This window comes from Priapulus caudatus, unplaced genomic scaffold (genome assembly GCF_000485595.1).
Source record: "Priapulus caudatus unplaced genomic scaffold, Priapulus_caudatus-5.0.1 Scaffold248, whole genome shotgun sequence".
NCBI classification, from domain to species: Eukaryota; Metazoa; Priapulida; class Priapulimorpha; order Priapulimorphida; family Priapulidae; genus Priapulus; species Priapulus caudatus.
The window spans coordinates 181,278-197,424 of record NW_014577309.1 but is presented as its reverse complement, the minus strand read 5'-3'; the positions used below and the strand labels follow the sequence as shown (position 1 = coordinate 197,424).

Below are 16,147 nucleotides of genomic sequence, written 5' to 3'. Positions count from 1 at the left end.
GTGCGCACGCGTGTGTGTATGTGTGTGTATGTGTGTGCGCGCGCATGTGTGCGTGCGCACGCGTGTGAGTGTGTATGTGTGTGTGTGTGTATGTGTGTGCGCGCGCATGTGTGCGTGCGCACGCGCGTGTGTGTGTGTATGTTTATGTGTCGAGCCGAACTGAGAAGGCGAGTTAACAAGGAGAAGACGACAAATGATAGTTAGATAATTAGACACATTAGAAGTAACTATGTGAATTTGCTTGGCTAGATAATAGGCAATTATCGTGTTGAATAGCATCAGTGGTTAGCAGTCCAAATTGTACATAAAAGCCAATCAAAGGGAATTTGTTCATTTATAGACAGGTAGGTTATATAGAGGTAGTTTGGCTGCATAACTGTCACTCAAAGGAAAGCATATATGTCACTTATAGATTTTTGTGTCTACTCTATAGAGGCAATAACATGTGTCCTTTATAGACAGGTGTTCGATATATAGAGCTTGCCAAAAGTGTCCTTTATAGAGGGGTGTCCACGGTGTAGAGGGAGTTCCAGTCGTAACTGCCATTCTAGGGGAAACACCAAAAGAACCTTTTATAAACAGGTGGCCGTTTTATGGAGGCGGCCGTGTAACTGCCGTTCAAGACAAAAAACACCTAAGAGTGCACCTAAAAACTGCATTATAGACATAATAGTTCATTATAGACATGTGTCCATTATTTAGCGGTGTCGGCTGACATAGGTCTGAATGTTTTATATGGCCGCAACTATGGAGGCGACTTATGGATGTTTTTCTTTCTTTCTTCAGGTCTGGAATTTGTCGTGCCCGTTAGTGGGTATTTCTGCAGGTTGTGCAGCAAGTTCTACGGTACAGGGAACTCGGCCAGACATCACTGCCAGTCTCAACAGCACTATCAGAAAGTTTGTAATGTAAGTACATACTGCTGTAATGCAACGTCAGAACAGTATAGCATGGCGTATGCACGGCATAATGTAACATAACTATTATGTATGCCACATAATATAACGTACATATTGTTTATGCCATATAATTTCACATAAGTATCGTGTAGTATGATATATGTCATATAACATAATCTAAATATCGTATACCATGATATATATATATATACATACATATACATGATGTAACCTAACTACTACATAGCATAGCATGTAAGTATGTCAGAATAATGTAACGTAATTACTAGCTAGAAAGAAAATCGGGCTCTGCGAGGAATTTCTGCTAATGGTGATAAATCTCGAAGATTCACCGTATGATAAATGCCGCTACGGAACGGTAATCACCTAATACAGTAATACAGGTAAGTACGGTAATCACGTAATACAGTAATACAGGTAAGTACGGTAATCACGTAATACAGTAATACAAGTAATCATGGTAATCACCTAATACAGGTAATCACGTAATACAGGTAAGTACGGTAATCACGTAATACAGTAATACAGGTAATCAGTAATACAGTAATACAGGTAAGTACGGTTATCACGTATACAGTAAATACAGGTAATACGGTAAATCACGGGGAGTAATACAGTAATGACAGGTAAGTAGCGGTAATCTCACGTATACAGTAATAGCAGGTACAGTACGGTAATCACGTAAATAACAGTATACAGGTAAGTACGGTAATGCAGCGTAATACAGTAACTACAGGTTAAGTTAAGGTATAATAACGTAATACAGTATACAGGTAATCACGTAATACAGTTAATATCAGGTATTACGGTAATCCACGTTAATACATGTAATACAGGTAAGTACGCGTAATCCACAGTAATACAGGTATACGGTAATCACGTAATACAATAATACAGGGAAGTACGGTATCACGTAGCTAGGCAGTAATAATGGTAAGCTACTGGTAATCACTTTGTCGTAATACAGTAATACAGGTAAGTACGGTAATCACGTAATACAGGTAAGTACGGTAATCACGTAATACAGGTAAGTACGGTAATCACGTAATACAGTAATACAGGTAAGTACGGTAATCACGTAATACAGTAATACAGGTAATCACGTAATACAGTAATACAGGTAAGTACGGTAATCACGTAATACAGTAATACAGGTAAGTACGGTAATCACGTAATACAGGTACAGCTACGGTAATCAGCGTTAATACCAATAATACAGGTAAGGTACTGGTAATCACGTAGCACAGTAATACAGGTAAGTACGGAATCACGTAATATCAGTAATCAGGTAAGTACGGTAAAAATCTACGTAATACTAGTAAGTACGGTATATCAACGTAAATACAGGTAAGTACGTAATCACGTAATACAATAATACAGCGTAAGTAGACGGTAATCACGTAATATCAGTAATACACGGTAATAAGGTAAATCACGTAATACAGTAATACATGTAAGTACGGTAAATCACGGTATAGGCAGGTAAGTACGGTATTCCGTAATACAGTAATACAGGTAAGTACGGTAATCACGTAATACAGTAATACAGGTAAGTACGGTAATCACGTAATTACTAGTATACAAGTAAGTACGGGTAATCACGTAATACAGGTAAGTACGGTAATGCAGTATAGCAATAAATACAGGTAAGTACGTGTAATCAGTAAGTAGCGGTAATGCACTGTAATCAGTTAAACAGGTAAGTAAGGTAATGACAGAATACAAGTAAAAGGTAAGTACGGTAATCAGCTGTAATACAGGTAATAACAGGTTAAGTACGGTAATCACGTAATACACGTATACAGGTAGTACGTACAGTAATAACAGGTAAGTAGCGGTAATCACGTAATACAGTAATACAGGTAAGACGGTAATCACGTAATACAATAATACAGGTAAGTACGTAATCACGTACTACAGTAATACAGGTAAGTACGGTAATCAGTACTAGGGCAGTAATACAGGGTAAGTACGGTAATCACGTAAGTACGGTAATCACGTAATACAGTAATACAGGTAAGTACGGTAATCACGTAATACAGTAATACAGGTAAGTACGGTAATCACGTAATACAGTAATACAGGTAAGTACGGTAATCACGTAGCTACAGTAATACACGGTAAGTAAACGGTAATCAAGTAATACGTAAATACAGTGAAGTAAGGTAAATGTCACGTATACAGTAAATACAGGGTAAGTACGGTAATTCACGTACTACAGTAATACAGGTAAGTACGGTAATCACGTTAATAACAGTTATACAGTAATACGGTATCACGGGGTAATACAGTAATAGCAGTAAGTACGGTAATCACGTAATACAGTAATACAGGTATAGTAGCGGTAATGCAGTAATAAGCATGTAATACAGGTAAGCGTAGGTAATCACGTATATACAGAATACAGGAAGTACGGTAAACAGCAGTAATACAGTAATACAGGAAGTTACGGTAATCACGTAATACAGTAATACAGGTAAGTACGGTAATCACGTAATACAGTAATACAGGTAAGTACGGTAATCACGTAATACAGTAATACAGGTAAGTACGGTAATCACGTAATACAGTAATACAGGTAAGTACGGTAATCACGTAATACAGGTAAGTACGGTAATCACGTAATACAATAATACAGGTAAGTACGGTAATCACGTAATACAGTAATACAGGTAAGTACGGTAATCACGTAATACAGGTAAGTACGGTAATCACGTGGATGAGCGGTTCTTTTTCTGGTTCTTCTCTCGTAATGTGATGTTATATGATACGGAGGGCGGTGGGGCGTTCACATCAGCCTATATTGCTCGTCCTATATCAACCACCCCCGCCGTCAGAGAACATCAGGCAGCGACCAGACGCGAATGTCATTCCGTACAGCGCGCATCTCCCTCTCGCTTGCATGACGTATGTAATCGATCACACGCATCGTCGTTTTTTGACGTCAACCGTTCTTCGCCGGTGAAAAACTCGCCCGCGCATGCGTGCGCCGTCACCGTGTCATGTCACCCCCCCCCCCGCGCATGCGTGCGCCGTCACCGTGTCATGTCACCCCCCCCCCGCGCATGCGTGCGCCGTCACCGTGTCATGTCACCCCCCGCCGGGTGCGCGTGCGCCGTCACCGTGTCATGTCACCCCCCGCCGGGTGCGCGTGCGCCGTCACCGTGTCATGTCACCCCCGCCGCGCATGCGTGCGCCGTCACCGTGTCATGTCACCCCCCGCCGGGTGCGCGTGCGCCGTCACCGTGTCAAGTCGCCCCCCCCCGGGGTGCGCATGCGCCGATCGCGTGGCACGCGTGATTGTCAATCTCGGTAACGACTTCCCATGCGAGTAATACAAATAGCGTGGTGATCAGCCGCCGCGATTCGCGCGCGACACGGACGACGCCGACGACGACGATGATGATGATGATGATGACGTGACTTCATCTGTCATTCAGGGGTGCTTAGCGCCGCTGGTGAGCGCACGCACGCAGGTGCTGGTCGCGGATTTTCCGTACTGTGCCGGTGTGGGAGGGTGGGGTGGGTGGGGATGAGTGTGTATGTGTGTGTGTGTGTGCGTGCGTGCGCGCGCGTGCGTGTGTGTGTGTGCGTGCGTGTGTGCGTGTGGTGGTGGTGGTGGTGGTGGGGTGGGGTATTTCTGTATTTGTGTAGTCGCTGCGCGTGTTGCAGAACGCCGCCGCTTCCGCTCTCACGACCGCCCCCCTGCGCCTGCCCTGCTGCTCTTCCTCTTCCTTCAACTTCCTGTGTCGGCCGTCCATTTCCTCGTTCCCTTCCTCTCGTCGTGCCGCCTTTTTTGGTTGTCGGCACCCGCCGTTTCCCCCTTCCCTTCCCTCCTCTGCTCCCCTTACCTCCTCTGCCCTCCCCTCCACTCTTTCCCCCTTCCATCCCCTGACCTCCCTTTCTCTTCTCTGCCCTCTCCTTTCCTCCCCTGCCCTCTCCCCTTCTTCCTCTATCATCTGCTGCCCTCCCACTTTCTTCCTCTGCCCTCCTCCTCTTCTCGTCTGTCCTCCCCCTCTGCCTTCCCTTCTCCCCTCTCCTCATCCACCCGTGACAGTGCCCCGGCGTGCAAATTTGTCGTGTGGCGCGATGCTCGTACGTGCCAATCCTCTTCCGTCACGACTTTGCTGATTCCGTAGAGAAGTGACCTAGCCCCCACCCCTGTCGTTAATCTCTCATTCAGCTTACGCGCTATCAGGCAATTGCCTCGTCTCGGCTAAGCAGATTACAACCCATCGCGCTCCCTAACAAACCAATCTTAATGATGTGCGGAGCGGCGCTGGTTTCTATGTAATCGAGCATGCTTAATGAATTTACGATGGATCGTCGACGTTTAGAAGGGCCTTTTTATTACCATCACACCAGCAGTGCGTAGTGAGGCAGCGACTGTGTACTCGACAGTGTAGGAGGGTGCCGTTGTAATCCTACAGTGAAGTGCATTCATTAGTGTACGTGGTCGTTGCGGTTCGTTAGCAGCAGTATGTTGTAATGGGCAATGTATATGTATGTTGTCATTGTATATTGTAATTCGGCAATCGTTTCCTCGGTTTAGGTGCATGGCAGGGTGAGTGGAGTGGGTACCGAGAATCAAAGATACATCGTACAGAGTTTGGTGTGAAAAAAACAATAATAAAAAATAATCGTGATTTATTTCATTTTTTAAATTTTATTTATCACCAGAACTTAAAGCAAAAGCAGAGCAAGATGGCGAAGCAAGAATTAAGACAGAATGTTGCAGCTGTGGATACTCAGCAGAAAGCAGAACGGGAGGAAAACGAAGATGGCACGTCCACTAAGCAAGGCACGGCTGGTGAGGAGCAGCAGCAACCTACGTCTGAGAAAAGCGAGCCGACGATAGATGGAGAGCAGACAAGTGAGCAGCAGGCAAATGAACAGCAGAAGATGGGCGAACAGCAGAGCACAGAAGAACAGCAGATGGATGAACAGCAGACAAGTGAGCAGCAGAAGACAGGCGAACAGCAGTCAAGTGAACAGCAGAAAACAGATGAACAGCAGACAAGTGAGCAGCAGAACACAGGCAAACAGCAGTCAAGTGAACAGCAGAAAACAGATGAACAGCAGACAATTGAACAGCAGAACACAGATGAACAGCAGACAAGTAAGCAGCAGAAAACAGATGAGCAGCAGACAATTGAGCAGCAGCAGACAAGTGAGCAGCAGAACACAGATGAACAGCAAACAAGTGAGCAGCAGAAAACAGATGAACAGCAGACAAGCGAGCAGCAGAACACAGATGAACAGCAAACAAGTGAGCAGCAGAAAACAGATGAACAGCAGACAATTGAGCAGCAGCAGACAAGTGAGCAGCAGAACACAGATGAACAGCAAACAAGTGAGCAGCAGAAAACAGATGAACAGCAAACAAGTGAGCAGCAGAAGACAGGCAAACAGCAGTCAAGTGAACAGCAGACAAGTGAGCAGCAGCAGACAGGTGAGCAGCAGAACACAGATGAACCGCAAACAAGTGAGCAGCAGAAAACAGATGAACAGCAAACAAGTGAGCAGCAGAAGACTGACGAACAGCATGCTGGGAGGGATGCTGACGAGGTCGCCATGGAGACGACGAGCGTGGTCGCGCGGGGCGGCGGCGACGCGAAGGAGGCAGACGGCGGTGTGTCCCGGGACGATGGGGTGGCGGTGGTCAAGGTCAACGTGGCGACTCCAGCAGGGGGCGCCGGTTCGGAAGCTGACGAGCTCGCTGCCCTCGAAACGCTCTGCGGCGGCATCTCTTAGTCGGTGCAAGTGCTGATGGTTATATACATATATATATATAATGTGTGTATATAGATAGATATATGCATAAAATGTAACAAAATAGTGGCAGTAACTTGTGTGCGCAAATACGAGTGCACTTTAAACACGACAAACACGCGTGAATTCGTCTCTGAGCTCGCGTTTATTTCCCCCCCCCCCGGCCCTCGGCAGCCGGGAACTGCCGCTGTGTGACAATTTCACTTCGTTTGCGCGCGCGCATACCTAGCGACAGTCGCGAAGCAACAATCGCCCTAATGAAAATAACGTCGTGGAATACTTGGGCGCCGTCGGTTTATATTTTTGGTCGGTTTATTTTTTTGGTGGCACGCGTGCGTTTCCTTCGCGAGTTGATTAAAAAAACCGGAGGCCCCCTGCTGCTGCTTCCGATGACTGATTTGCATTTTGATGGGTGCTCTGCTGCCGCGGAGGACGTCTGACACTCACTTGCCGATAGAAATGGAGCAATTTGGTAGACGCCCCCCCCCCCTGTTGCCCTTGCGCGCGCATCCCCTAATGGTGCATAATGGGGAAAAATGCGTGGTGCGACGTGCATTCGCCGAGAAAAATGTTTGCCGCTGTTATTATTTTTTGTTGTTACCGTAATTTCGGTAGTTACTGGCGGCACAGTGGCCGCCGACTCTACGTTGTTTTCGCTGTGTCGTATTATATCACGCTCGTGAACCTCTAGCGTGTCCGTCAAGGCTACAAGGTCGTTAGCGGTAATAGGAGCGCGGAGTTCTTACCCCCCCCCCCGCCCGCCTCCTCCTTCCTTCCTCTCCGCCCGCCAATCTGCGGTTTATGTTGGTCAGAGTGTCATGTGTCGTGTGTCGTACGTCTATTATGATGACGCTCCTGGAGCGTATATGGCGAGCTACGGAGCGTCTATTCTACGGCGCTCCTGGTCAGAGTAAATGTTATTTTTGCAGTGCGCAGTGGTAGCAGGTGACCGACCACCAAGTGCTGTTACCACCGAGCAGTGGCATAGCCAGGATTTTTTAACAGGGGGGCCAAAAACAGCGAACTGCGCAAAATAGTGGATGACTTAAATTTTAATGGTTCCACCGCCTCCCTCTCCACACCCTACGCTCCCCCACTTCGCAGCTCTGCAATTTTTGTTTTGGGCGCCGTGCATAACGGCGACATTTTTGTTCGTTGTTCTGTCCTATCAAGATATATAATATAAAAGGAGGGGTGCAAAACAGTAACGTAATACACGGCCTCTATATAGATGCCCTGTCTCCCGAGTCCCGACGTAGAACAGTCCGTCATCCGGCGGATGTCGGTCGAGAGGTCGCGAGCACTTAAAACTGTAAAATAAAATGTGAAAGGTTCTTCGGGAAAAATCTTCCAGTTCCTAACTCTGAACGATTGTATCTACTCCCCACTGTTGTCTGTCCGTCAGGACCATAGAAATAATATAGATAGCATAATATAGATAGTCCATCTATATTATTTCTATGGTCGGGACAGCGGAACGCGTAATGTAATCGTGAGTCTGTTTTGTCTACGTAAATAAAGTGGTGTGGAAGAGAAATTTCTATCACGTTGTTATGTGCGTATGTTGTGTGTCGCGGCCGTTAACGTGAATCAACTTGAATTAATAATGATAATATTGTACGGAGAAATAGTTGAAGATCTCAGTGCAGGATCTTGTAGAGTCGACAGCGTATTAGCGATGTAGCAAATAGCAGATAGTAGCAGAGTCGTCCGGCAGATGATTGCAGAGTCTGGTTAGTCAGGTTCCGAATGAGACAGCTTCGCAGGTTAGTTGTAGGTAACTCGTGTCTTTATTACTTGACACATATACAAATATATACCATACCATAGCCTAGGCAACCATGTCTAGGCTCCGACGCCTCGTCTCGATCTCTCTCCGACTCACTACATAGTAACAATGTGTCTCTCCATATAATAACAGTTCTCTAACTAATTCTAGTAACTCTCTATCTCTAATATCTTTTCTCTCTGTCCGAGCGAGTCTATTTATACGGATTCAAAAACATACTGACCGCTCTACAATCCTAACCCGTTTCTCACCGGCTGCTTCTACTATTAGTAACATATTAACGCGCAATTGTCTGTATTCATTAGGGTGCGCGGTGGGGCTACGTATATGTACGAGCACGACGTCCCATGTCATTACAATAACAACAATAACTTGCCAGGGTTAGAAGTATAGACAATTAATCGCACAGCCTCGTCTGGCTGAAATGTACAATACAACAATAATTTAACGTGACTGTCTCGTTGGTTCTCCCGATTGTTGGTTAAACGATCGCGAATGAGTGGCGAGAATTCTAGTGCGATGACGTATTACCCTGCATCTTACAGCGTAAGCGTATTACACGCGATTGAAAATGATTTCTCACATAATCCTACGCCATATATTGCAAAAGGGCACTCATAAGGTCAACATTCGACGCATCAACGTCGCAGTTAAGCAGTATGCCAGCCACTGTCAGCAGCAGCGGTATCAGTAGCAACAGCAGCAACAGTAATAGCGGCATCAGCAACAACAGTAACAGCAGCAGCACCACCACCAGCAACAACAACAACAGCAGTGCTGGTAGCAACACCGCCGCCAGCAGCAGCAGCAAAAGTCTCGGCAAGAGAAACGGTGGCAGCAGCAGCGGCGGCATCGTCACAATCATCATCATCAGCCGCAGCAGCAGCAGCAACATCATCATCAGCATCATCATCATCATCATCATCAGCAGCAGCAGCAGCATCTACAGCAGTAGCAGCAGCATCAGCAGCAGCCGCAGCAGCAGCAGCAACATCATCATCAGCATCATCATCAGCATCATCATCAGCAGCAGCAGCAGCAGCAGCATCTACATCTCCCGGCAGCACTCACGATCTCACCGGCCAGCAGTCATCTCGTGAATTCTAAAGGTGAATTGTTCCGCTAAAGGCCGTCAAACGCTGATCTAACCCGGAGTCCCGTCCGTCGGTAAGTCCTCCGCCGTTTCACATTACGTCTATAAACGTTTACCGCCAATGTCTGTCTTGCCTCGCGGCGAAGCGAGCGAGCCATAATCAATCTTCTGTGTGTGTAGAGAGAGAGAGAGAGAGAGAGAGAGAGAGAGAGAGAGAGAGATCGCGAACACCGCCATGCAGCGGCCCACCCACCGAGCGCCAACGACCACGAGACACACAGACAACACCACACACACAGCAACGACAGCAGCATCACGACCTCGCAGAATTTTCAGTGATGTGTATCTCACGCGGGATCGATTAACGGGTTCACGAATTGCGCGTCGGTAAAGACACGCAAGTTTTCCAGATCAGTCTGCAATTTCTAACTCAAGTCAGGAGCAGAGCCGAGAAGTAACGGAAGCTCCGAAACGATTTCTCTCCGCTGTCCCGATCATGCGACGTTTTACTACCCCGAAACGGGTCTCCTGGCGGTAACCGCGCACTCGGTTCATTAGCAAAAAAATTCGGCACAAACGACATGCAAGTGTGCTGATGGTTATATTACATATATATATACTGCGATGATAATCAACTGGGTGTAGCAACTCACAGAGTACACTCTGCATTTCATAAACAGCTTTTATAGAACAAAATAGTGCACGTGGACACCTATTATGCCTAATCTGTCAGGCAGATTTCAATCATACGATTAGCAAGCTCTGAGAATGCTACTTTTACACACACTGCACAACCACCCCCTCGTGAATTCGTCTCTGAGGCTGAGGCGCGTTATTCGCCCCGCCCCCCCTGGCCCAGCTCGCAGCTCGGGAACTGCTGCTGTGTGACAATTTCACTTGTCGTTTCGCTCGCGCAAACGCGCGCTCATACCTAGCGACATGTCGTGGAGAGCAAACAATCGCTCTAAATGAAAATAACGTCGGAATACTTTGGGTTGGGCTTGCCAAGAGAGATCTCGTTTTTTAGTTTTTATTCTGGAAGAGATCACAAGAGACTTTTGTACTGTTTTTGGCCCATACGACAACGTAGAACAATTCTTTACAAGTACACCCGAAAAATTTATTTTATGTGTTTTTATTGTTTGTTTAATTCTTTTTACCGTGCCGTCTTCTTTCTGCTTAACGAGTTGAATTTATCAAAATATATCCGTTAGGTCTTATTTAAACCAAACCCCTATTTCTGATCTAGCTAACATTCGATGACTGATTATGAACTATATAGATAGTAGAGTGTGCCTGACTTGACTAGGCTACTATGGCGAGGACGTCTTGAGCACTCACTGCCGATAGGATAATGAGCAATTTGGTAAGACGGCCAACCCCCTGTTGCCGGCTTGGCGCGCGCATCCCCCTAATGGTGCATAATGGGCTGTATGTTGTAGATGATATGTATGATTTATGGAAAATTTACATGCGGTGTAGCTAACGATGGTCTAATTTCGTCGCGAGAAGAAGATATGTAGAGAATAAGTGGTGCCGCTTGAGCGTTAATTTTAAGTGATTTTATGTTATGTTTAATGATTAGCCTATGGTATTATGATTATGAATAATATGGTAAAATTTCGAGGTAGTATACTTAGGCGGATGCACAGAGGGTACCGTCCGAGAACTGCTACGTATTTGTGATTTTTCACGCTGTGTTCAAATGTAATTTAATTATCTACGCTCAGTTTGAATTGACTCCCTAGCAGTTGGTTACCTGTCAAGGCTACAAAGGGGTCGTTAGGCGAGGTTGGTATTAATAGTATATGAGCAGAGCTGGAGTGAATTTCTTACCCATTTCCTGCTAACCGGCCAAGCGAACACTGACCCTGACTTGGCTCTACCTTCCTGATCTACTGCATCCTGCGCTTCTATCGCTTCAATTACTGGCGCGATTATTTTATGTTGGTTCAGGAGTTAGGTTACATTATTGTGTACGTGTGGTTCCGATATGTATCTATAATTGAATTTGACGACTCCTTGAGGAGCGATATATTGGTTCAGAGGGTCATTATCGAGTAATGCGTAATGATGTCTAGTCTATTATTATGCGTGCGCTCATGGTAATTCTGGGTCTAAAAGTAAAAATGTTATTTTTGTTAGGTATGGCTAAAGTGAGGCGACAGTGTTTAAAGATCAGTGATTCAATGGACCACGATCAAGTGTACTGTTTACCACAATGTAGGGTAGGTGTAGTGGTGGAGTGTTATGTACTCATGATTAATTAAGATTGTATATAATTATTTATGTTAGGTGATGTATGATTAGGAGAGATCTACAAGTATATGTAGTGGTCATATGGAATGCCAGATGATTTTATTAGACAGATGAGGAGGGCTACATAAATACAATGCGAACTATGCATTGTATGTATTATGCAAAGAATAGTTGGCATAGAGCTTAATTTATGTAATAATTACATATTTTTATTTAAGTGGTTTCGCTGATTCTGCAGCTGATGTTCTTCACTTCGGTCTATTGTCGATCGTAATGCGCTGTTAAGTGGTTGTTGTCTTACGGTGTGTGTGTGCGTTTTAACTGGTGTATGTATGCTATCCAGCAGCTTAATTATCGCGAGCATGCTAAAAGGCAATATTTAGTTAATTTAAATTGAGGGCGCCTGTGTGCAATTGAAATTGTAAGTCGGCGACATGTTTGAGTATTTTCGAGTTGTAGTTCTTAGGTATCCTAAAAAATTATCAAATAATATTAATGATAACAACAATATGTATGAGGGTTTAGCTAAAAACAGTAAATATCAGTGTAATACTAAGGCTGGACCTCTAATATATAGTATAGCCTTAGCATGTTACTGTGCTCCCAGGAGTCCATGGACGATAGAATAGCATTCCGATATCATTCTTATGCGTACGTGATGTGTCGGTGCGAGAGGTCAAGCGAGCACTTTAAAACTGTAAAATAATAATAATTCGTTGACGATGGAAGTAATTCTGTAATGCGAGAAAATAACTCTTTAATCCAGTTTCACTAGACTTTTGAGAACGAATGTTGTATCTAAAGCTTGCCCGAGACACTGTTTGTAAAATCTTTATCCGATCAGTGACCAATAGAATGATGATATGTTATTATATCATAATTAAGATAGCAATATTAATAATATTTAATAGTGCCAATCTGGATATATCTATTTGTTCACTGATGTAAACGGGACAAGTCGGAACGTCCGTAATATATATTATCTTGAGTAGGATGGTTACTGTTATATTTATGTTGGTATAAAGTCTAAACTTGTTGTAAAATATATAAATGTGTATTGTGTGAAAGATGATTATGAATTATTTATCTTAAATTCAATACGTGATGAGCTATGTAGTTATTGTTAAATGTATTATATTAATTATGAGTATTTATTTGATACTGTAATCAGTGTTATTATTGTGTGTCGCGGCCGAGTTTAGAGCTGGATTATCAACATTTGAAATTAATAAATGAATAATATTGTACGTGAGAAATATGAGTGTGAAGAAGGCTGCAGTGCATATTTATATTCAGGATATTAGTACTTGTATTAGAGGTCGTACATGGTTCAGTATTTAGCGAATGTAGCAAATAATGGCAGTAATTTAGTATGTTAGAGTAAGCTTAGAGTCGTTCATGTATCTTCAAGGTCGAGCAATGGATTATAAGCTGATCGTAGTAACTGTTTAGGGTAATACATGAGTAGATTTCCGAAGAGACTACAAGCTTTCACGTCAGGGTTAAATGTCTGGTGTAGGAAGTAACTTATTGCGTTGTTCTTTTAATGTACAGCTTGATCACATATATTACTATAATATATAAATTATTAGTTTACTCATAATTATCTCATATAAGCCTAAGGATTATTGCATAATCGGCTAAATGTGTCTAGTGCTCTCGAAGTTACGCTGTAATTTCGATCTGGTATCGATCTCTATCGTTACGCGATCTCATCGGATACTAAATAGCAGACAAGTGAGCAGCAGAACACAGATGAACAGCAAACAAGTGAGCAGCAGAAAACAGATGAACAGCAGACAATTGAGCAGCAGCAGACAAGTGAGCAGCAGAACACAGATGAACAGCAAACAAGTGAGCAGCAGAAAACAGATGAACAGCAGACAATTGAGCAGCAGCAGACAAGTGAGCAGCAGAACACAGATGAACAGCAAACAAGTGAGCAGCAGAAAACAGATGAACAGCAGACAATTGAGCAGCAGCAGACAAGTGAGCAGCAGAACACAGATGAACAGCAAACAAGTGAGCAGCAGAAAACAGATGAACAGCAAACAAGTGAGCAGCAGAAGACAGTCAAACAGCAGTCAAGTGAACAGCAGATAGATGAACAGCAGACAAGTGAGCAGCAGAACACAGATGAACAGCAGACAAGTGAGCAGCAGAAAACAGATGAACAGCAAACAAGTGAGCAGCAGAAGACTGACGAACAGCATGCTGGGAGGGATGCTGACGAGGTCGCCATGGAGACGACGAGCGTGGTCGCGCGGGGCGGCGGCGACGCGAAGGAGGCAGACGGCGGTGTGTCCCGGGACGACGGGGCGGCGGTGGTCAGGGTCGACGTGGCGACTCCAGCAGGGGGCGCCGGTTCGGAAGCTGACGAGCTCGCTGCCCTCGAAACGCTCTGCGGCGGCATTTCGTAGTCGGTGCAAGTGCTGATGGTTATATACATATATATATATGTGTGTATATAGATAGATATATGCATAAAATGTAACAAAATAGTGGCAGTAACTTGTGTGCGCAAATACGAGTGCACTTTAAACACGACAAACACGCGTGAATTCGTCTCTGAGCTCGCGTTTATTTCCCCCCCCCCCGGCCCTCGGCAGCCGGGAACTGCCGCTGTGTGACAATTTCACTTCGTTTGTGCGCGCGCATACCTAGCGACAGTCGCGGAGCAACAATCGCTCTAATGAAAATAACGTCGTGGAATACTTGGGCGCCGTCGGTTTATATTTTTGGTCGGTTTATTTTTTTGGTCGCACGCGTGCGTTTCCTTCGCGAGTTGATTAAAAAAACCGGAGGCCCCCTGCTGCTGCTTCCGATGACTGATTTGCATTTTGATGGGTGCTCTGCTGCCGCGGAGGGCGTCTGACACTCACTTGCCGATAGAAATGGAGCAATTTGGTAGACGCCCCCCCCCCTGTTGCCCTTGCGCGCGCATCCCCTAATGGTGCATAATGGGGAAAAATGCGTGGTGCGACGTGCATTCGCCGAGAAAAATGTTTGCCGCTGTTATTATTTTTTGTTGTTACCGTAATTTCGGTAGTTACTGGCGGCACAGTGGCCGCCGACTCTACGTTGTTTTCGCTTTGTCGTATTATATCACGCTCGTGTACCTCTAGCGTGTCCGTCAAGGCTACAAGGTCGTTAGCGGTAATAGGAGCGCGGAGTTCTTACCCCCCCCCCTCCTTCCTCTCCGCCCGCCAATCTGCGGTTTAGGTTGGTCAGAGTGTCATGTGTCATGTGTCATACGTCTATTATGATGACGCTCCTGGAGCGTATATGGCGAGCTACGGAGCGTCTATTCTACGGCGCTCCTGGTCAGAGTAAATGTTATTTTTGCAGTGCGCAGTGGTAGCAGGTGACCGACCACCAAGTGCTGTTACCACCGAGCAGTGGCATAGCCAGGATTTTTTAACAGGGGGGCCAAAAACAGCGAACTGCGCAAAATAGTGGATGACTTAAATTTTAATGGTTCCACCGCCTCCCTCTCCACACCCTACGCTCCCCCACTTCGCAGCTCTGCAATTTTTGTTTTGGGCGCCGTGCATAACGGCGACATTTTTGTTCGTTGTTCTGTCCTATCAAGATATATAATATAAAAGGAGGGGTGCAAAACAGTAACGTAATACACGGCCTCTATATAGATGCCCTGTCTCCCGACGTAGAACAGTCCGTCATCCGGCGGATGTCGGTCGAGAGGTCGCGAGCACTTAAAACTGTAAAATAAAATGTGAAAGGTTCTTCGGGAAAAATCTTCCAGTTCCTAACTCTGAACGATTGTATCTACTCCCCACTGTTGTCTGTCCGTCAGGACCATAGAAATAATATAGATAGCATAATATAGATAGTCTATCTATATTATTTCTATGTTCGGGACAGCGGAACGCGTAATGTAATCGTGAGTCTGTTTTGTCTACGTAAATAAAGTGGTGTGGAAGAGAAATTTGTATCACGTTGTTATGTGCGTATGTTGTGTGTCGCGGCCGTTAACGTGAATCAACTTGAATTAATAATGATAATATTGTACTGAGAAATAGTTGAAGATCTCAGTGCAGGATCTTGTAGAGTCGACAGCGTATTAGCGATGTAGCAAATAGCAGATTGTAGCAGAGTCGTCCGGCAGATGATTGCAGAGTCTGGTTAGTCAGGTTCCGAATGAGACAGCTTCGCAGGTTAGTTGTAGGTAACTCGTGTCTTTATTACTTGACACATATACAAATATATACCATACCACAGCCTAGGCAACCATGTCTAGGTTCCGACGCCTCGTCTCGATCTCTCTCCGACTCACTACATAGTAACAATGTG

The 16,147-nt window shown here is 45.0% G+C and overlaps 1 protein-coding gene across 4 annotated transcripts in view; it reads left to right on the top strand.

Moving 5' to 3' along the window:
- The window catches only part of LOC106808017 (zinc finger protein on ecdysone puffs-like), a 27,018-nt gene extending 18,783 nt beyond the window's left edge, over positions 1 to 8,235 (top strand). For all 4 annotated transcript variants that reach the window (XM_014810563.1, XM_014810562.1, XM_014810561.1 and 1 more), the window contains 3 exons: positions 787 to 908; positions 5,601 to 6,339; positions 6,373 to 8,235. In XM_014810563.1, coding sequence (XP_014666049.1) covers positions 787 to 908; positions 5,601 to 6,339; positions 6,373 to 6,674 — 1,163 coding nt within the window. In that variant the 3' untranslated portion in view covers positions 6,675 to 8,235. The remainder of the gene's footprint in view (positions 1 to 786; positions 909 to 5,600; positions 6,340 to 6,372) is intronic.
- The last annotated feature ends 7,912 nt before the right edge of the window (positions 8,236 to 16,147 follow it).